This window comes from Capsaspora owczarzaki, assembly GCF_000151315.2.
Source record: "Capsaspora owczarzaki ATCC 30864 unplaced genomic scaffold supercont2.3, whole genome shotgun sequence".
In the NCBI taxonomy this organism is placed as follows: domain Eukaryota; class Filasterea; order Ministeriida; family Capsasporidae; genus Capsaspora; species Capsaspora owczarzaki.
In genome coordinates this window covers 1,255,216-1,274,753 of record NW_011887294.1, presented here as the reverse complement: position 1 = coordinate 1,274,753, position 19,538 = coordinate 1,255,216, and the positions used below count along the sequence as shown (strand labels likewise).

General features: G+C 53.3%; 6 protein-coding genes across 6 annotated transcripts; 3 read left to right on the top strand and 3 right to left on the bottom strand.

Annotated features, from left to right (window-relative positions):
- Positions 1-3: 3 nt before the first annotated feature.
- CAOG_08599 (hypothetical protein) lies at positions 4-4,272 on the top strand (the record flags this gene model as incomplete). The annotated part of the gene is made up of 12 exons (XM_011271897.1): positions 4-266; positions 429-532; positions 772-1,036; positions 1,136-1,280; positions 1,380-1,433; positions 1,773-2,457; positions 2,541-2,998; positions 3,092-3,190; positions 3,286-3,434; positions 3,543-4,015; positions 4,106-4,190; positions 4,269-4,272. 12 exons carry the CDS (start codon positions 4-6, stop codon positions 4,270-4,272), a joined length of 2,784 nt encoding a protein of 927 aa, XP_011270199.1.
- A 157-nt stretch (positions 4,273-4,429) lies between these two features.
- On the bottom strand, positions 4,430-6,749 carry CAOG_02382 (hypothetical protein; the record flags this gene model as incomplete). The annotated part of the gene is made up of 5 exons (XM_004349082.2): positions 4,430-5,109; positions 5,213-5,402; positions 5,503-5,716; positions 5,820-5,943; positions 6,077-6,749. 5 exons carry the CDS (start codon positions 6,747-6,749, stop codon positions 4,430-4,432), a joined length of 1,881 nt encoding a protein of 626 aa, XP_004349132.2.
- A 437-nt stretch (positions 6,750-7,186) lies between these two features.
- CAOG_02381 (tubulin binding cofactor A) lies at positions 7,187-8,057 on the bottom strand (the record flags this gene model as incomplete). Its single annotated transcript, XM_004349081.2, has 4 exons — positions 7,187-7,279; positions 7,422-7,508; positions 7,593-7,685; positions 8,016-8,057. The coding sequence occupies 4 exons, from the start codon at positions 8,055-8,057 to the stop codon at positions 7,187-7,189; spliced, it is 315 nt and encodes a 104-aa protein (XP_004349131.2).
- A 261-nt stretch (positions 8,058-8,318) lies between these two features.
- On the top strand, positions 8,319-10,295 carry CAOG_02380 (pre-mRNA-splicing factor ISY1). The gene is made up of 8 exons (XM_004349080.2): positions 8,319-8,338; positions 8,639-8,661; positions 8,748-8,911; positions 9,036-9,148; positions 9,234-9,351; positions 9,480-9,602; positions 9,732-10,000; positions 10,135-10,295. Exons 1-8 carry the CDS (start codon positions 8,336-8,338, stop codon positions 10,165-10,167), a joined length of 846 nt encoding a protein of 281 aa, XP_004349130.2. The 5' UTR covers positions 8,319-8,335; the 3' UTR covers positions 10,168-10,295.
- A 99-nt stretch (positions 10,296-10,394) lies between these two features.
- CAOG_02379 (glutaminyl-tRNA synthetase) lies at positions 10,395-14,076 on the top strand. Its single transcript, XM_004349079.2, has 6 exons — positions 10,395-10,539; positions 11,158-11,314; positions 11,443-12,109; positions 12,251-12,598; positions 12,690-13,086; positions 13,219-14,076. The coding sequence occupies exons 1-6, from the start codon at positions 10,426-10,428 to the stop codon at positions 13,987-13,989; spliced, it is 2,454 nt and encodes an 817-aa protein (XP_004349129.1). The 5' UTR covers positions 10,395-10,425; the 3' UTR covers positions 13,990-14,076.
- A 43-nt stretch (positions 14,077-14,119) lies between these two features.
- CAOG_02378 (hypothetical protein) lies at positions 14,120-19,393 on the bottom strand. Its single transcript, XM_004349078.2, has 10 exons — positions 18,398-19,393; positions 17,615-18,226; positions 17,394-17,504; positions 17,079-17,314; positions 16,687-16,962; positions 15,765-16,554; positions 15,501-15,656; positions 15,339-15,407; positions 14,618-15,233; positions 14,120-14,484 (listed from the first exon to the last, which is right to left on the bottom strand). Exons 1-10 carry the CDS (start codon positions 19,187-19,189, stop codon positions 14,387-14,389), a joined length of 3,756 nt encoding a protein of 1,251 aa, XP_004349128.2. The 5' UTR covers positions 19,190-19,393; the 3' UTR covers positions 14,120-14,386.
- Between the last annotated feature and the right edge of the window lie 145 nt (positions 19,394-19,538).

Sequence of the window (19,538 nt, the reverse complement as noted above, 5' to 3'; positions counted from 1 at the left end):
ACCATGGCAGACACACGCACAAAGCGCTCTGCAGAAGAGCTCGCGACGTCGGACGCGGGAACCGAGGCGGGAGAGGCCAAAGCTCAGCTCCACGCGGCGACGGCGACGGCAGCCAAAGCCACCGCCCAGGCCACCGAGGAGGACGAGGTCGACTCGGACGACCCAGATGCCGAGGATGCGGTGCCCGGATCGCGCCAGCTGCCGCGCAAGGGCGACTATCGCCAGCGCGCCCATGTCAACCCAATGTCCATGCACACATTCGACTAGTACGTGCGCTTGGCACCTGCATCACACAAGGATCGCGACAGGCATCCCAACGCAAAACACAAATGGCATTTTGCTTGTGCATTTGTTGGTTTGTGGTTGTGCATTCGCGATGAGAAACGCTGCTCACCATATCTTCTGTTGTTGATCTTGGTTTGTCGTAGTCCCATCACACCCGACGCCATGGACTGGAACCAGCACTACCCGAACATGAACGGACGTGAAGTCGAATTTGCCGACATTGGCTGCGGTTACGGTGGCCTTCTGAGTAAGTTTTTTCAATTGTCGCAAAGACGCAATTGGGAGTTGACATTTTCCAGCAGGCTCGAGCAATCTGAGCAATCTGAGCGTGGTGTGTCTGTGTGTGTGTGTGTGTGTGAGAGAGAGAGAGAGAGTGTGTGTGTGTGTGTGCCAAGATGGAGAGAGAGAGTGTGTGTGTGTGTGTGCCAAGATGGATGTTTTGGTGTGTTTGGCATCTCACCGTCTCCACTAATTCTCCCCGACAAGCTGTCGCTGGGCATGGAAATCCGGCTCAAGGTCTCAGAGTATGTCAAGGACAAAATCACAGCGCTACGGGCTCAGAGTATGTCAAGGACAAAATCACAGCGCTACGGGAGCGACACCCCGGCCGATACAACAACGTGGCTTGCATCCGTGGCAACGCCATGAAGTACCTGCCGTGCTTCTTCCGCAAGGGCCAGCTGAGCAAGGTCTTTTTCTTGTTCCCGGATCCGCATTTCAAGCGCACCAAGCACAAGTGGCGCATTATCAGGTAAACCAGGACGGAAAACAGTCGCAGTCGCCCACTAGAACAACCTGCATCCTCACTCTCGTTTCGGTCTTTTTTTTTTTTTGTTTCCACAAAAATCAGCAACACTCTTCTAGCCGAGTATGCATACGCCATTCGTGTCGGAGGCATCATTTACACCGTGACAGATGTGCATGATCTGCACGAATGGATGCGAACGCACTTGGAGCAGCATCCCTTGTTCCGTCGACTGACTGAAGAGGAGTTGGTATGTGTTGAACACTGCGGCGTGTCTTTGCAGTCAACGGTAGCAGTACTATGTCTTACACGAACGTGAATTCTCCGTTGTTGCACTTCTGCTCTGAAGGCTGCCGACCCAGTTGTGCCAAAACTCTTTGACAGCTCCGAGGAGGGCAAGAAGGTCACCCGCAATTCAGGGTCCAAGTGGCTTGCAGCATTCGAGCGCATCGCCGATCCAGCAGAGCCTGCCTCCTCCAGCTGAGCGGATGACCGTGCACTAGCAGCGATGCAACATTCGTGCTCGATGTTGATTGTTTCAGAAAACAAAATGAAATGTGACATTGTTCCATCGTTCCATCGTTCCATTGTTTTCATCCTCGTGGTGAATTTGTCCTGTAGCTTTTCTCTCCACCTCTCATCAGCATGACATTGCAATCCCACTCTCTCTCTTAGCAAGCCAGTCGACGTTTTTCTTTGGCTGAAGGACAAAAGTTTGAACTCTTCTTTTCTGGCCACATAGCACACGCCACGACCGATGCTCTCGTCCAAAATTCTGCCGCAGTGCGTCAGATCTGCCAGGACTTACCGCGGTCGAGTCGCTCCAGTGGCCGGTCGAGTGTGCACGCTGGTCGCACGCGGCCAATCCACGATCGCTGCCGCACCAGCAGTCCCGAGAATCCCCCGCACGGAAGTACTCGCCGACCTGACCGGCTATGCACTGGGGACGCTGCAACTCCCGAATACCACTGCTCTGGTGCTGACGGGCGGCAAGGGCAGCGGCAAGTCGGCCCTGCTGATGGAGCTGCTGGGCGTCGCTACCGGAAGCCAAGCCGCCAGCGTCACAGCTGCAACAGAGGGTGGATCGGGTAGTGTGACGCTGCCTCGGATCTTGGCCACGCTGCCCAGTGGCACGATTGCGGCGTACACGTCCAGGCACGCGACGCGCGCGACTGCTCGCCAATCTCAGACGATCGCTCAGACCGCTTCAACCAATCGAGCTGAGGCACGCGTCACAGTAGCATTCGACTTTTCGTGGCCAATGCCATCGGTCGGTGAATTTATTGACACACTCGAGGCCATGCTACTGATTTCTCTCGCTCCAGCGCTCAAGTTGGCCGGCATTCGACCCGACGCGGTGCTGGGTCTTGCAGAGCGTTGCGTTGGCATTCAATCTACTCTCGACGGGCTCTATCGTGACTTGAACAGTTGAGTTCATCAAGTGCAGTTTTGGAATTGACCCTTCGCTAGTTGCTGCTGACCGTTCTGCGCATTGTTGCTTCGTCCACAGACACAGGCTCAATCAGACCTCTCCAGCCGGCAGAACAATTAATCGCATGCAGCAAGCTACTCAAGTCAGAGCAAGCCCTGTCGGCAGACCGGTTGGCTCGCATGTCTCCATCGTCGCGAGACGTGTGTGAATTGTGGCGACAAAAGACTTCAGGAGCCTCATCGCTCTTTGCTGCGGCAGCCGCTGATCATCCGGCACATGCGCTGATACACTTGTTAGTGACGCACGAGGACGCCGCTGCTAGGCGACGTCATGGGCTCGCAGGAACTTCCGGCATTCCTGCACTGCGATTCTTGTTGAGCGCTGTCCAAGCCGTACACACTGCCCCGACTTCGTCTCAGCGGATACTCATGGTACTGTTAAACATGCACCAGATGCCGCAGTGGCTCACTTCTCGTCCAGACGAAGAAAAGAAGCTCTTCCAAGACTACCACGATGCCCTGCTTCTGACCTTGAAGGTACCCGATCCAGCTCCTCAGTTGCTTTGTGTTCCGCGAGCAACAAGCGCGCCAACTTTGTTGCGTTTGTTTGTTTTGTTTTGTTTGCTCCAGCGAGCTGCTCTCAGAAACGAACTGCCCCCTGTTCTGATGGAGTGCGACGATCCGATCTACAGTCGAGACATCTTTGACCTGTTTGACTCCCCGGCTACTGTATGTAGTTTTATGTGATGGTTGCTGTTGTTGTTTGTTTGTTTGGCAAGCGCATAAGGGGACTAACTCTTTGTTTGACGCCTTCCTTGTTGCAGGAATGGCTCGACCAGGTTGAAGTGGAACCATTCGAAATGCTCGAGGGAGATCGCACTTTCGTGCAAGCAGGGCTGTGCACCTCCCTTGAATACTCGGAGGCGTACTCTGTTCTTGGCGGACATGTCGGCGATTGGCAGCAATTTTTGAGGTATTTTTTGTTTGGATTTCCTCCGTTTGGCGTGCGTTGAAATGCGCTCATCAGCACGCCCATCTCTAAACCGCACACTTGCTCCCCATCCTTCGTTGCTCATCCCAGTGCTTACTGGCTCCCAGCGTCTCGTCGCCAAGAGTGGGAAGCGCTTGTGCAGCCTGGCACGCAGCTCTCGCCATTCTCCATTGCGTTGCGATCGTTTGTTTCTGACCGCATCAACCAATTTCTTTCGACTACTGCGCCCAAGATTGAAAGTTCATTCCTGGCTGAAAATGCAGTGTTTGAGCGAGCATTGCAAGAGCGACTCGGCAAAACTTTGACGTACCGCGTGCGGCGGCTGCTCACACCGACTTCTTCCCGTCTACTGCTTTTCCAGCTTTTGGATGTAGTCGAGCGATTTGTTTTCCAAGGCCAAGTGAGAGTGGAAGATCCGGCAGCATCAGCGTTCTATAATCATCCTGCTACTACAGCGATGCTCCAGCACGGCTTGCTCATTGTGCGGAATCGGGGCACCCTGATCGTTCCCGCAAGCCGTCTTGCCAGTACACTCCTTGTGGCCTATTGTCGACACTGGTTGGGTAAGTTCCGCCGAGTGCGGATTGTGTAACGTTGCTGCTCGTCCCTTCCCGTTGCATGCGTTGATTTCTCCACGGCTTTTCTGTCCACAGACAATCTATCATGGTATGAACTGCCACGTCGATTCTTCATTCGTTACATTACGGGTGTTTTGTCGCTTGCTCCGCTGCCCCCAGGGTAAGTTTTCGCGCCGAGCCGATTGCAACGCCTCCCGTTCCATTTCTCGCTGACTTTCTCCATGGTTTTTGGAACCAGATAATTGATCGTGGTATGAAAGTACCCACCTTGATTCGTCATTCGCTAAATGACGGCGTGCTTGCAAGGGAAAGACAAACACAAAAACAAGTTCTTCTAAACGACTTTGTGGGAGAGCTTTATCGTACATTAAAAATAGTAATTACTCTGTAGAATTGAGGCTAGTGACTTGGAGATGTTTCGGAGGAGCGCATGACTTTGGCTTGCTGCAAATCGATCTGGCCCATGTCGTCTCCTGCCCGCTTGAAGGGGCTCATGGACGTGCGCACGACATTGACGTGGAGCGGCTGCACAAGGTGCACCAGCCCCGCTGAACGTTGGCTTCGGTACTCTTGCTCGGCTTGCGCAAACAAGACGCCGAGCGGCATTTCGGTTCGACTTGCGTCCACCGGTTCCGCTGCAATCGTCCAAAAGAGGGCATTCTGACCAATCGTCCCCTCACCATGTTCCTGAAGCTGTTGCGGGGCACTCATATGGCGTCTTGCAGGAGGCGGAGGAGCAGGCATGTGTGAAATTTCCCGAATCGAGTGCTGAGCTGCAGCGTGTTCGCTCAGCGAGCGCACAAGCGCAGCCTCTTGGTGCTCTGGCGTCAGGTCGGTCAGTTCACCATGGATCGATGGCAGGCTTGTGCCTGATGCTGCTGGGTGAACACCAGCCGGAGCTGGTGGATCCTCAACCGAGGGCGCGTAGGTGAAAAACGGTGCGAAATCCAGCTCTTGAGGCCAATCGTCACAGCCCGGGGTGCATGTTTGGAGAAGTTGGCTTGTAATGGTGCCAAAGGTGACCGATAGGGTGTGTGCAAGCTCATGCCAGCACTCTGGAATCGGGGAATGAGCGGCATCTGTTCAAGTACATGTTTTGGAACCAAAAAAATAAAAAAAAATCAAAAAAAAATCAGGGTCACGGCCAAAGGGTACCCACAACAACGAGTCCGATTGACGTACCAGACAAACGCGCCATCACTCGTGCAAGCCACCCAAGCGACAAGAGCTCAAACTGTCCCACAGGAACGCCAGTCTCGCTGCCCTGTGAGCCTACTTGCAATGCTTGGAAGATGAAATGGATGAGAGTTTGATCGACGACTGCTTGCGCAAAGATCATCAGAAGGTTGGATTCAGACAAGGGCCCGTTCCGCTGTATCATCAAGCGAGAAATCACGGCATGAGTTGATGGGCAGTGCAGCATTGACGAGAATTGGCTGCGAGAATCACCGTGACGCTGTGGGTGTGCTTACATGTGCCGCCATAGATCTCAACAGTGGCACCAACGATGACAATGCCCGCTTGTACTGGCGATACGCGAGCGAAAACCGCTGCAGCACGTCAAATGCAGCGGGACTCCCGTTCAACACGAGATCGCGCATGTGCAGCGAGTGACTGTGAAGCAGCGTGCGGAGGCGATCAAGTATGTCCTGCAACAGGTCACGGTTCTTCAGGTTGTACAGCAATCTAGCAAAGCAAGTAGAGCAACGAGGCGCAAAATCAGACCACAAATCCCAACAAAACGGACACTGCTCTGCCACGACCAACTCTGCGAACATCAAGGACGCACTGATAGTTTTCCATGTAGCCCAGCTCAAACCTTCGCGATGGGATTGTGTCTGGATGCTCCATCAACAGCCGACAAATGTTGGTGTGCAAAACAGCCCAGCTCGAATCGACATCCAATTGCGCTTCTGCGAAAATCAACGGTTGAGCAAATGCGTGAGAATTGACAGTCCGTACCACAAAAGCCCGAGCATTCCATCTGACGATTGGGTGTATATTCCATGCCATCTCGTTGAAACAAACATGCATCGACTTGCTTACTGTACGGATGGGCTTCTTTCATGGTTTCCCAGTACTCTCCGCTTGAGACATTCCGCCCGTTGACGTAGAAGCGACCTTCAATCTGCGCTGGTTGCGCTCGACGCAAGCGGTAGAGTCCGTCCTGGTCGATGAAGACGCCTTGCTGGAGCTCTGTCGCGGAGAGCATGGCTGAAACGGGACAGCCAAGGCTTTGGCCTCCTTGGTCTTGCTCCTGCAGCGCTTCCCGGTGGTTTCGATGGTGATGCAAATGCTCGCCATGACTGGGCGGTTGCTCCCAGCTGCGGCTGCTGCTGCTGCTGCTGCTCTTGTTCCAATCGACTCCTGAGGAGTGGTCATCAATGCGAATGCGCCGTCCGTGCAATGTCGCCGGGAAGCCCTCGCTCGGCTCGCCCAGGCTCATGAAAGCGTCACTATAATGGCCATGAAGGATGCTTCCTGCGTGCGCATGCACATGCTCTGGCGTGCGGGGCTGCAGGTCGCTGCTCAAGCCGTTGTCGTCGTCGTCGTGAGCGGCATAACTGCCTGGTCCGTCAGCAGAGCCGCCATACATGTTGTGGGCCAGAAGCTCAGACTCGGCAAAGCCACTGGCATACATGGGCTCCATTCCGCCATGCTGGGTCAGCCGCATGAGCTCTTCGTGGGCCGTTAGCGCTGGCCGTCCATGGTCGTCCATTTTGTAAAGTTTCGGGCCAAAAAGTGGCGCAGTTTGGCAAAGTGAATACAAAGAGTGGAGAACGCTAAATAGTGTAGTGCATGAAGTCCCTTGCTCTAATAATAATATATGGATGAGTTATCCCGGCCTGATTCACAATCGGGGCACCGCTATGACCCCAATACGTTTAGCATTTGTGGATCGTTGTTCTGGTCGAATGCTTCGCCGCTAGACACGCATCCAAGAATGGAGCCATACGAAGCATCATCACCTAACAGCCCAAGAAGGTTTTGAAGATGAAACAGCCCAGTAAGCGAGCTTAAAAGTCAACAAGAATGGTCGGCAAACAAAAATGTTGCTGGATGCTGTGGCTGCAAGCTGAACTTGCTTTCATTGCGGTACAGATTTTCAATCAAGCACAAAAGTACACATGCACAGAATGGTGGAGTGGGGGACATTCACGAGGATGCTTGAACATCATTGAGCACTTTCTGCGCTTGCCGAAATTCGTCCGTGTCGGCCAGTTGCGCATGGACAGACGCATGGACAGACTACAAGCGCACACGAGGCAGGTCGCACAACAAGCATACACACACACACGACATGAGAATTGCGACGGTAAAGCGACGATCAAGGCAAAACAAAAGGGTTGGAGCTGTTTTATCTTCAGAGTTCGCCCTTTTTTGCCCTTACCAGCAGCGCTTTGAACTCTGAAAAAGCCGTCTCGAATCTCTGCTGTGAGTCTGCAATCATGGCTTTTGCCTCGTCCAGAATTTCGACCTGCAAGGATCAGAGCACAACAGCGAATCATCAGAACGAGTCACTTAAGCCATGAATATTCTGCTTGTACAGCTGTTACTCTACCTGCTTCTTAATGTTGTAATCTGTCGGATCAGCTTGGCGCATCTGATCCACCTTTCGCTGCTGGTCTTCGGCTTCCGACACTCCTTGTGCAATCTGAGCAAAGCGATTCAGCAGATATTGATCAGATATTGATGCTTTGATCCACAGCCAACATGATTGACTCTTTAGATGTGTTTCGTTTTGATCAGAGTTTGGCACGCGCTGTGTGATCCATGCTTGTCAGCCATAATGGCGCAGCAGAGTGAGGTCAGCGCAGTCAGCCAACGAGGAAGGACTGAGTGAGGTCAGCCTCTCGTGCCCGCTTCGATCGCAAACCCTGCCCCCCCCTTGTTGGAGTTTGAGTCAAACTGGCGAAGCCTTGCCGTCCTGGGTGGAGTTGCGTGGAGTTGAGTTGCGTGAGGGTGAGTTTTTTTACCGCTTCACAACGCCCGTCTTGATGCGAATGTTCTTCAACTCGGTCGCCATCGTGTGGAATATCAAAAGTACGAAAAAAAAAAAAAAAAAAAAAAAAAACAAGGACTGGTTAAGTACAAATCAAACAGAGATCCGACTGACCGAACTGAGACAGACCGACTGAATGAATGAATCGAATGGATGAAAATGGATGAAATGGACGATGGATGCTCTGGATGAGACGATGTTATGTGTGTCTATGGACGTTCACAGCAACCGTCTGATCTAACCATGCTAATGCCATGCATGGATGGATGATCAGTCCCTTTTTGCTGCCCTGCGAACTTACAATGGTAAATGCATTGAGCCAGACTCTTCACTCATCCACTTTTCACTCATCCCCACTCGACACTCTTCCGGTCGCTCGCCTCGCTCTGGTTCTTGGGATGTGCACCGTGTTCGCTCGTGTCCTTCTCGATCTTGCCTTGTTGAGTTCGAGGTGCTCCTGATCAGCGACGACGATGCACAAGCGTCCTGTCTCAAAGCTCTCTCTCTCACTCGCTCTCCCACTTTGATCGTCCTGCACCCGCTTCAATGGTTTACTCACACTCACGTGTCTCTCGCTTCTTGTGTCTGCTTTGTTGCACGGACAGGCGCGCAACGAGGAAAAGGCGCAGTACGTTAATGCCCTTTGATCCTAATGCTGTGCTCAATCGTGTGCATTCCCCCCAATCTAACCTCATTCTCATGCCATGAACACAGATCCATGCTCAATCGCTTCCGGGCGCTGCAGCAGGCAGAGCTCAAAGGGCCAAAGCCCAAGCGACCGTTCTACGCCACAGACTGCAACTCGATCGGCGAGGCCGAAAAGTGGCGCCTCGAAGTCATGTCTGAAGTTAGCAAGAAGGTCTCACAGATTCAGAATGGTAGGATAGCCAACACCAAATGCCAGAATGGATTTGAACGGCCAGCGCGGCCAGCGCGCGTTCTCGCAGTCTTGTCTAACTCAACTTTTCGCTTTTTTTTCTCTTTTTATTGGATCGTACCCAGCCGCCCTCGGTGAATTCAAGCTCCGAGACTTGAACGATGAGATCAACAAATTGTTACGAGAAAAGCGACACTGGCAGGATCGCATCATCGAGCTCGGTGGCAAAGATTATTTTGTAAAAGGCGTGGTTTGGCTGCGATTGCGATTGCGGTTTTCAGTCATGCAGCTGTGGTTGCTGACAGTCTCTCAATTGGAACTAGAAAATCGGGCCTCGAATGCTCGATCATGAGGGCAAAGAGGTGCCCGGAGCCCGAGGCTACAAGTACTTTGGCGCTGCGAAAGATTTGCCCGGTGTTCGCGAGCTGTTTGCTGCCGCCAGTATGTCATTTTTTGTTGTCTTTGTCGCAACCGCGTGGTGATAATTGGGTGCTTTTTTCTGTTTTTGGCTCCGAACGGTGGTTGGCTCTGACCGCGATCGCATTCCTCACTTCTTGGTATATTATTAGCAACGCAAACGACACGACGAACCCGCGCAGAGCTGCACAAGGATGTGGACGCAGATTACTATGGCTATCGAGATGACGACGATGGCACTCTGATTCCGCTTGAACAAGAAGCAGAGGCACAAGGTAAGGAGGGCAAAAACCAAACTGTTTTTTCTTTCAGTCTGTTTTTTATCAATGAAAGCCACTCATTCACATGGTTGCACTCTTCTTGCTTGTTGGGGGGGGGTGTTATGCGATTCCGGCGTGGCACAGCTATCGCAGAGGCAGTGCAGCAATGGGAGGCTAAAAACAACCAGCGCGCGACTGCAATGGCGATCGACAACGAAGACGACGACGACAACGACGACACAAACATTTACAAGCAGGCAGTTGCATCAGGCAGCATGTTTGGAAAGGCAGGCGCAGAAGACGACGAGCTCGATGGCGCCCTTGACTCAAGAAAGCCCGAGGTGTTTGTCGCCCACGTTGCTGTTCCGACGCAAGCAGACGTTGAAAAGCTGCTTGTGGAGCGCAAGAAGCAGGTAATTGTGTTGTGTTTGGTATTCCCCCCCCCCAAGTTGCAGCTTGTGCAGTGTTGGGGTTTTGGGTTTGGTTTTGATTTTTTTTTTGTTCTTTTGTTTTTTGCTTTTCTGACTTGGTTTCTTGGCTCGTGCAGGAATTGTTGCAACGGTTTGCAGCGAAATCATAACAAGACTAGTCTTATCCCCTTCATCAAGTCCACAGCCTTTCGGCTTTGAGGAGTTTGTTGTTGAGTGAAGTGCAGGCTGTAATAATTTTGTTTTGTTTTTCCCAACGAATTCAAGGTTTTCATTGCCATTTCGTTGCGCCTCCATTGATTCGCTCTGCTTTAACGCATGACTGCCACACAGCGTTTAGTTACCTACTCGTTCTGAGCAAGTCGCACCACACTCTTCATTTTCTTTGTAGTTTTTTCCAATACAAAACAATGTCGGATCCGCTTGTTGCGTTGATGGTCGCGAGTGGCGTGCCCAGCGTCTCGGCCGAGGAGACTGCGCGCAACACCAAGCTCGCTGCCCAGGTCAAGGCTGCCTTTGAGACGGTGAGTGCACATGCAACCCGTCCTGGGGTGAAACTGTGAGCGATCGTCTCCGAAGCCCGAGCTCGCTCCCGTGTGCTCGCAGCGCGTCGCTTGTGCCGCGCGCTGTCGCTCTACAACGCCCAAGAGTCACACTTGCACATGTTGCCCTCCGCCTCAAAAGCGGAGGCTGAGCGAGCGAGCCTGATAGCGGATGCCAGTCCCAAAAGCACATGCGCCTTGACACGGGCGGTTTGCTTCATGCTCATGAAGCAAGTTGCTTTTGACAATGGCTGCTGCTCCTCATGCGAGTGGATGTACCTCCCCTCGATTCGAGAGCGGGTTGTGCGGAAGGCAAGCGAAGGAGAGCGAAGGTGGGGAACAGCGTCGGTCTATGCAAAAAACTGCACTTTTAAAAGCTGTGCAATGGAAAAGACGTAACAAAAAAAAAAAAAAAAAAAAAAATAAAAAAAAAAAAGCGAGATCGTCGTTTTGTTCTGAGCAAGCTGTCTTTGTTTTCGTTTTTTGCAGCAAACGGATGATTGATCTCCTCGATGATGATGATGATGAGTGATGAATGTCATGCTAACAAGTTGACTGTCACTTCTTGCTGATTTTGTTTTTTTGGTTTTTGGTGTTCAGGCGCGTGCGTTCGCTCCGTCCGCCGACACGGTGCTCAATGGCACGCTCGTGCTGGCTACAGCAACCCGCTTCCCATCCACTGGCTCGGAAGACCAGCGCAAGACCGTCCTCTCGTACATTGCACGTGGCAAGATCACCCGTGAGATCCAGCTCGCAGGTAAACAACGAAAAAATCGAGATGTGGAGCAAGAGGGTTTTGACGTAATGCTCAGAGACCAAATGCGCTCACAACGAACTACATGCATGGATGTCGTCATGCTCCAATAATTAAACCCCCCCCCCCAGCTGCTCTTGCCTTCATCAAGGAAAACCCCGCCAAAGCGATCGACGAGGCCTCGTTCGACTCGATTGTCGGTGTTGGCATTGCACCGACTCCGGCCGAGATCAAGGACGCCGTCGCCGCCCTGATCACCCAGGTCAAGGCCGACTTGGTGGCCCAGCGCTACCGCTTCAACTTTGGCACCCTCTTTGCCGAGCTGCGCAAGCACCCTCGCTTGAAGTGGGCGGACGGCCCCGTGGTCAAGGAGCAGGTTGATGCGGCCGTGCTTGCCACCCTCGGTCCCAAGACCGACGCCGATAACGCCAAGGTGAAGGCCCCTGCCAAGACTGCCGAGCCTGCCGCCGCCGCCGCCGCCGCCGCTGCCTCTACCTCTGCCAGCAGCACCAGCACCACCAACAAGGCTGACGCTGTTGCCACGGGTCCCCTGACGGAGCAGCAGATTGCCGGTGCGTTCTTGCACTTCCACAAGGTCGGAGAGAACTACAAGACCGAGAACTATGTCGTCACTCCCAAGACCGACGAGCTGCTCAAGAAGCACGTTGCCAAGATCAACGGCAAGGTCCACACTCGCTTCCCCCCGGAGCCGAACGGCATTCTTCACATTGGTCACGCCAAGGCCATGCACATTAACTTTACTTTTGCACGCGTTAACGGCGGCAAGTGCATCTTCCGGTAGGTTGCTCGTGTTTTTTTTTTTCTTCTTTTTCTCCAGCATCAAAGTTGTCGTTTTGTTTGTAGTTTGGTGAACATGCACTCACGCTCACATCTCTCCACAACCTCAATCACCCGTCCCCCCCGGTCTCATTTTTGCAGCTACGATGACACCAACCCCGAAAAGGAGGAAGAGCGCTTCTTTGTCGGCATCCGTCAGATGGTCGACTGGCTCGGCCACAAGCCCGCTGCCGTCACTCACACTTCGGACTACTTCCAAGAGCTGTACGATCTGGCCGTCGAGCTTATCAAGCGCAACCACGCCTATGCCTGCCATCAGACCGAAGCCGAGGTCCGCGACAACCTTCCCAGCAAGTACCGCGACCGTCCCATCGAGGAGTCGCTCATTGTCTTTGAGGACATGCGCAAGGGCAAGTACGACGAGGGCAAGGCCACTCTTCGCATGAAGCACACCATGGAAGACGGCAAGATTGATCCCGTTGCCTACCGGTGAGTACCTGTGTATGTGTATCTGTGAGGACTATTGTGTGTCCGCTTTTGGCGTCGACAACTCACATTCTGCCTGTGCTGACTTGCATAGCATCAAGTTCCACCCCCATTTCAAGACCAATGACAAGTGGTGCATTTACCCGACCTACGACTACTCGCACTGCCTGATTGACTCGATGGAGAACATTACGCACTCGATGTGCACCAAAGAGTTCCAAAACCGCCGCATGTCGTACTACTGGTTGTGCAACGCCCTCGATCAGTACTGCCCCGTCCAGTGGGAGTATGGCCGCCTGAACATGAACTACACTGTCATGTCCAAGAGGAAGATTCAAAAGCTCATCGAGCTGAACATTGTGCGCGACTGGGACGACCCACGTCTCTTTACGCTCATGGGTCTGCGTCGCCGTGGTTTCCCTGCCGCTGCCATTAACGATTTTTGCGCTCGCCTCGGTGTTACAATGGCTTCCGCGACTGTCGACCCGCAGGTGAGAAGAAGCAGAAGCAGAAGCAGAAGCAAAAGAAGAAAAGAAAGGAGGGGTCAGCCTTGTTTTTAATGATTTCATTTTCTGAGCAAAGTCCTCATCATCGTTTCCAACCTTGCGTTCTCTCTCCAACAGCTCCTCGAGTCGTGCGTGCGTGACGAACTCAACTTCTCGGTGGACCGCGTCATGGCCACTCTTGAGCCCCTCAAGATTGTGATTGACAACTACGACGAGCTCACTCTGACCACCAGCACACTGCCCGCGGGCGCCAAGGAGGCCGTGTCGGTCGCCGTCCCCGCAAAGGGCACCAACGCCATCGAGGTGCTCCGCATTCCCGGCGACGCCTCGAAGGGCCTGCGAAGCGTCCCTGTGGGCAAGACCATGTTCATTGATCGCAGCGACTTCCGCGAGGCAAATGAGGCTGGCTTCCGTCGCCTGACCCCGACGCAGCCTGTTGCTCTCAAGTACTGCTCGCTCCTCATCACGCTTGCTTCGATCGAGCGCGATGCTGCTGGCAACCCGACCGTGCTGCACGTCACTGGCGCCCCAGTCACCGCCGCCAACAAGCCCAAGGCATTCATCACCTGGGTTGCTGACGTCCCCGCATCGGCTGGCCTCGCCAGCTCGGCACGCACTGTCGAGCTTCGCATTGTCAATCAGCTCTTCCTCCACAAGAATCCCGAAGACAAGGAGACCGTTCCCGGCGGCTGGCTGTCCGACGTCAACCCCAACTCGCTCGTCGTGCTCAAGGGCACTGCAGTCGACGCTGGCGCTGCTGCTGCCAAGATTGGCGACTGCTTCCAATTTGAGCGCTTTGGCTTCTTTGTCGTGGACACGGACACGACTGACAAGCATCTCGTTTTCAACCAGATTGTCACTTTGAAGGAGGACTCTGGCAAGAACTAAGCTGGCATTTATCCAGGTGGGATGTTGTTTGTTGTTTCGGTGTGTTTTTGTTTGGTTTTTTACTTGGAATGAAAACTTTGACCAGAATCCTTCCTCCAAAAAAAAAAAAAAAAAAAAAAAAACCAAATTCCATGGATCTTGGTGAATGACCAATGATGTTTATAGCAACAAACATCCAAAAAGAACAGGTAGGTCGCCAACAAGGGGGAGTAGACATGAATCAAACGAACAAAATCCAAATACAAACGAAGCCACAAGCTTCATCCAGTCACAACAAACGAACAATGCAGATAATCAATGTGAAAACAACGAAATGGGACCAGATATCACTCCTAGCATCAGCGAGCGGAGGAGAACGAGCAGAGGCACAAACTACACAATAGACATTGCCACAATTCTACACGTTGGTCGCTGCTTTTTGGCGACGCTCGCGCCAAGCTCCAGTACGCAATGACTCGATCAGCCCATCCATGACACCCTTTGTGTCGGCTTGCTCTGTACGTGCGAAAGGAAAAAGCAAGGGAGCAACGTCAGCATCAGTGCAACATACCCATCTGGCTCCTGCTTCCTCCTCTCTCCCCCCCCCAAAAAAAAACCAATTCATAACTAAATAAAGGCCAGCACGTACCCTTTGCCAGCTTTTTGCTCATAATCTTGGCACGAAGCTCCTCCTGCTCCTTGGCTCGCTTCTCTGCCACGGCTTGCTTGGCCGAGTCCGTGACGTTGTCGGCGACGGCATGCTCCAGGCTGTCGATGAACTGCTTAAAGTACAGGAAGAAGGCATCGGGCTGCGTGGACTTGGGGTTTTCGCCAAACAGATTGGCGGCCGTGTTGTATAGCTCGTCCATGCTCGCGGAAGCAGTTTCCGTCTTTTTGATCGCCAACGCCGCGTAGTCGTAAAAGGCACGCATCACGACTCCATACTTGTCGCGAGATGTCCCGTCGTCCTCCGGCAACGTGTCGAGATTGGTCTTGATGGCTTCGAGGCCACGGCGCAAGTCTGTCAGCTCGACCACCACAGTGGAAACAACCATGCCGGCAGCAGGCTTGACTGAGCCCAGCTCCTTTGCAACATCGAGCAGCTCTGGGAACTTGCGCGTCAACAAGTCGGCAAAGAAGTGCAAGAACGATCGGTTGTTGTTGGTGCGCGTGTCGCCAAGCTTGCCGAGAGTTTCCAGTTTGAAGCCGTAAGCGCCACCTCGCGTTGTTCCGCCGTTGAGGTGGTTTCCGAGTGCCAGAATGAGCTGCGCACACGAGGAGAGGAGAAGCGAGTCGAAAAGTGAGTTTTACACCACTCAAGAACAGGAAGAGTCCCGAGAAAACCCAATCAAAACAAAATAGCGACTCACCTCGAACAGACTCTTCAGCTTCTGACTGTCGGCCACTTCGCGCGAGGCGGCAGATATGGTGCTCACAATCTGTGCGAGTGTTTTCAAGAGTTGGAAGCAAAAACAAATGAAACACACAAGCACACACATATAACACCAAAACATACGACAACTTGCACATACCGGAGTGATTTCGGCCAATCGGTCGTTGAAACGTCGCTTAAAGTACATGGCATTGAGACGGTCTTCAAAGTGATCAACTGTCTGCACGTCCAAAAAGTAGCGATCGGCCTTGCTCAGTTCTTCAGGCTTGCCGCGGTATTCGTTCAAGATGGTCAACTGTTTGTTTTAAGCGTGAAAAGAAAGAACCGGGATGAGTGCGAGTGCATCAACAACCACAAAAAAAAAAAAAAAAAACGACTCAAAACTCCCCCCCCCGAACGTTACCTCTTCTGCTGTCGGAATATAAGTCAGGAAGGACTTGAGCATTTGCTCGTTGAGCTTTTCTTCATCCATGGCAATCAGAGCGGTCTTGATTTCTTGGAACGAGTAGGGCACACGCGCAAGCATGATGGAAATGTTATAGGCACGCTTGGCGTCCAAAAGCTCAATGTCCTTCTTCTTGATTGGACCAAGCACGGGCTCTGTAGGCTCCTCTTTGACAATGACCTTGGCAGCGAAGGCGTTCTCGATCTCGGACAAGTCGAGCTTTCCAAGCCACTTTTCGTCGTCGGCATTGCTCCACAGCGTCTCCTTGACCTTGTTGTTGGGCATCTTCATCCATTGCAGCTGCTTGGTCTTGACGGCGGGCGCCACAGACTTCTTGGCGGGCAGGCCGGCGGGTGCAGCCATGCCACCCATGCCGCCCATGCCAGGAGCCGGCGGGGCACCGGGCGGCGGGGGTGGGCCTGGAGGCGGCGGAGGGCCACCCATCATCGGCGGTGGTGGTGGTGGCGGAGGGCCGCCCATCATTGGCGGCGGCGGCGGAGGAGGAGGAGTTCCTGCAGATTCCTCGCTTTCAGACGCAGACTCTGCATTTCGACCCACAGTCGACGAGGTGATGGCAGCTGCAAGCGCGGCAGCCATAGGATTGGCGGGGATGGTACGCTTGGGGGCGATCTGCTGTTCCTCAGACGGAGCGGCCGGAGGAGGTCGCGCGTTGAGCTCGGCAATGGTGGAGTTGAGTTCGACCTGCTTGGAGGACAGTCCGCGGATGGTTTCATCGCGCTCAGCCAACCTACCCGCAAGAAAAAAAAAAGAGCGTATTGCACATGCATAATGGGTAAAAATGAAGGATGGCGGAACAACCGCATCGTACAAAAGCCCAAGCCCTCCCCCCGCAAGAAAAATAAATGACAACACAACTTACAAGGAATCGTAAGTGCGACGCTTTTCGTCAAAGACATCAATCTGCTTCTTAATTTCCGCCTCCTTCGCGGCAACTAGCGAATCATGACGCTGCAGGGCGGCCTCAAGCTCTGTGACGCGGCGCTTGGCCGAATCCAACTCGTCCTTGTCAATGTAGGTCTGCATGACAGCCTGCACATCGAGGTGATAGGAATAGTGGAAATCGTAGTCCAACCCGCGCTGGTCTTGGGTGGCAATTTGAGCAACAACGTTGCGAATCAGTTGGTAGTACTTGGCGCTGAAAGACAAAGAAAATGGTGGACAGCGTCCCCCCCCCCCGATTGCAAATGTAAAACCAGTGAGGTGGTGCGGGAAAACCAAGAATCGTCTCCGAGCACGAAAGGAACTACTTACACCATGCGATGGTCGCTGTGAGGAAGCAGCATGAAATGCTGGAAGATGGAAAGGAACCAATCATACGCCTCAGTGTCCACAATACTCGTACGAATGGCTCGGAACATTTCTTGCACGTCTTCCGTGTTGACGCGCGAGTTGAAGCGTTCTGTGAGCTCTTCAATGTCGGAATGGTACTCTTCCTCAAAGATCTTGATCTGAGTGATCAGATCGGGGTCTTCACGAGACTTGAAGGACTGCAACAGGCACATAAAGTGGAAAAGTGAGCCAACAGAATGAAAAGTCGGAACGAACGTCAAGCAAAATACAACCTACCGAAAGAACCTTGAGCACCTCGTGGTTGCTAAACTCGTTTCGCAGATGCACGCGAACTGCCATTTCATCCGGGAAGTTGACAAACGAGTTGATGAAGGTCACAGCGGCGGTCTGGAAAACAAATGTCGCAAGCGTCAGAACAAACTGAGCCAAATGCGACGCATTGTAACACCTCCTTTCTGGCACACACACACACACACACACACACCACAAAACCTCACCACAAACTCGGTATTCTCGATGGTCTGCATCGCGTGAACCAAGGCGCGGAAGCGCTGGGGCTCGTTGAGAAGACGCGAGCGGTACTCCATGGCGTCGAGAATTCGCTTGTGTCCGCCCTCGACAAGACACAGGGCTGCCAGCATCTTGAGAACGAGGGCGACCATGCGGTGGTTGTTCGAATCGAGCGACAAGGCCAGCGTTTCAAAGCCTTCGTTGTCCTTGGTGAACTCGGACAAGCCATACTCGACGTTGATGATGGCTCGAAGACAGCGAACGCACTCGTACTGGACAGCCGCAACGTCGGCCGACACCTCCTGGTAGGAATTGAACGCAGCGGCCTTCATCCAGGTAATCAAGCCTTGGAGACCACCGCTCTCCACAAACGTGATGGTGAACGAGATGGGCTTGGTTTCAATGTCGATGCGGGCGTGGGTGACACGCTCGGGGTCGAGAACGCCTGAAACAAACATGGCGGCATCTTCCTCAGCCGAGCTTCGCGCAACTTCAGTCTGGGGTTGCATCGACGTGTGGGCCTGCATCATGATCCACTTCTTTTCCTTGGGCAAAGCGTCCATCGCCTCCCGGTGCTCTCCGGTGACGTTCAGTTCGTTCTAGCCAGCAAACGTCAAGAGAGGGGGGGGGGAGAAGGCAACAAAGGGAGGCGACTGTGTGAGTAAAAATCCCAAGCAAAACACAAGTGAAGCGCTTCAACCCCCCCAAAAACACACACCCCACCCACCTCCACCCCGACCCCACCAGCAAACAAGAGAACAACACCCTACCATCATGTTGCTAAAGCGTTCTGTGAGCTCCTGGTCGGACATGTCGATCTGCGGGGCTTGCAGGCCGAGCTTAATTTTGCCAGACTCATCGAGCGGCGTCTTTTTGATCTTCTTGGCATCCTTGGGATTGGCGGGGGCGGCTCCGATGGGTGCAGTGATGACTGGGACCTTGCGATGGTTGAGGTTGCCGGTGGACGGGGAGCGAGCACGGGCGCTCTCCTTGGCGACCGCGATGGGATTGGCAGTTTTGGCAGTGAGCAACGGCTGCGGGCTGTCCACAGACATGGTGCGCGCTGCAGCGGCCCGCAGCTCGGAGCTGGGGCTGCGCGAGAGCACCTTCTGCGGCGGCGAGAGTGACGCAGACATTGCGTTGGGCGTTGGTGGGGGCGAGACGGACGAGGTTGACGATCGCGCAGACGAAGCAGATCCCCTCGGTGTTGGAGCGAGATTCGATGACGCTGCTGCTGCTGCTGCTGGGTCGACGCTGCCCGAGCGCACTGGGCCTGGAGAGTGCGCGAGCGACGAGTCGTTGTCTGCGGGTGAAGACGCAGTGATGATGACTGGCACGGACTGCTGCCGACCTGCCGCTGCCGAGGACGACGAGGATGACGAGGTCGAAGCCGACGAGGACGACGCTGCCGTTGTGGCCCCGCCTGCCGACGCGCCGTCTGCGAGCGAGAGGTTGCTGTTCTCACTGGACGCAGACGCCTTGCTCTTCTTTGACCTTTTGCTGGATTGCTTGCTGGGCTTGGACGACGGTGACTTGGCTTGCTTGCTGCTTTTTGAGCCCATTCAACACTGCTGCTGTTGCTGGTTTTTATGTATTTTTTTTGTTGTTTTTGGCGATCTGGTTCTCCTCTTTCGTCGCGGGCACGAGCGCGCAGGAACTGCGTACCAGGATGAAATGAAGGAGAGCAGCTGGCACTGGCGAAGAGCAACGTGCAGGAAGAAGAAGAGAAGCGTTCGAGTCTGGCGAGCGGAACGAGGGGAATGAATGGAAACGAAAAAAAAAAAAAAAAAAAAAAAGATTGAAATTTTTGCTGAAGATCGAATCATAAAAAAAAAAAAAAATAAAAAAAAATAAAATCCAAAACATCAAAATTGAAAAAAAAAAAAAAAAAACCCCTCAACACTTGGTTAC

What these genes read in the sequence shown, in the direction of transcription:
- CAOG_02380 (XM_004349080.2), top strand. An exon ending in CGCAACGAGGAAAAGGCGCA is followed by an intron (nt 8,662 to 8,747) that starts GTACGTTAATGC and finishes CCATGAACACAG; the next exon opens with ATCCATGCTCAATCGCTTCC. An exon ending in TTGTGGAGCGCAAGAAGCAG is followed by an intron (nt 10,001 to 10,134) that starts GTAATTGTGTTG and finishes TGGCTCGTGCAG; the next exon opens with GAATTGTTGCAACGGTTTGC.
- CAOG_02379 (XM_004349079.2), top strand. Translation starts at nt 10,426, where the DNA reads ATGTCGGATCCGCTTGTTGCGTTGATGGTCGCGAGTGGCGTGCCCAGC. An exon ending in CCGTGAGATCCAGCTCGCAG is followed by an intron (nt 11,315 to 11,442) that starts GTAAACAACGAA and finishes CCCCCCCCCCAG; the next exon opens with CTGCTCTTGCCTTCATCAAG. An exon ending in ATTGATCCCGTTGCCTACCG is followed by an intron (nt 12,599 to 12,689) that starts GTGAGTACCTGT and finishes TGACTTGCATAG; the next exon opens with CATCAAGTTCCACCCCCATT.
- CAOG_02378 (XM_004349078.2), bottom strand. Translation starts at nt 19,189, where the DNA reads ATGGGCTCAAAAAGCAGCAAGCAAGCCAAGTCACCGTCGTCCAAGCCC. An exon ending in CGTCGCACTTACGATTCCTT is followed by an intron (nt 16,555 to 16,686) that starts GTAAGTTGTGTT and finishes TCTTGCGGGTAG; the next exon opens with GTTGGCTGAGCGCGATGAAA. An exon ending in ATATTCCGACAGCAGAAGAG is followed by an intron (nt 15,657 to 15,764) that starts GTAACGTTCGGG and finishes TAAAACAAACAG; the next exon opens with TTGACCATCTTGAACGAATA.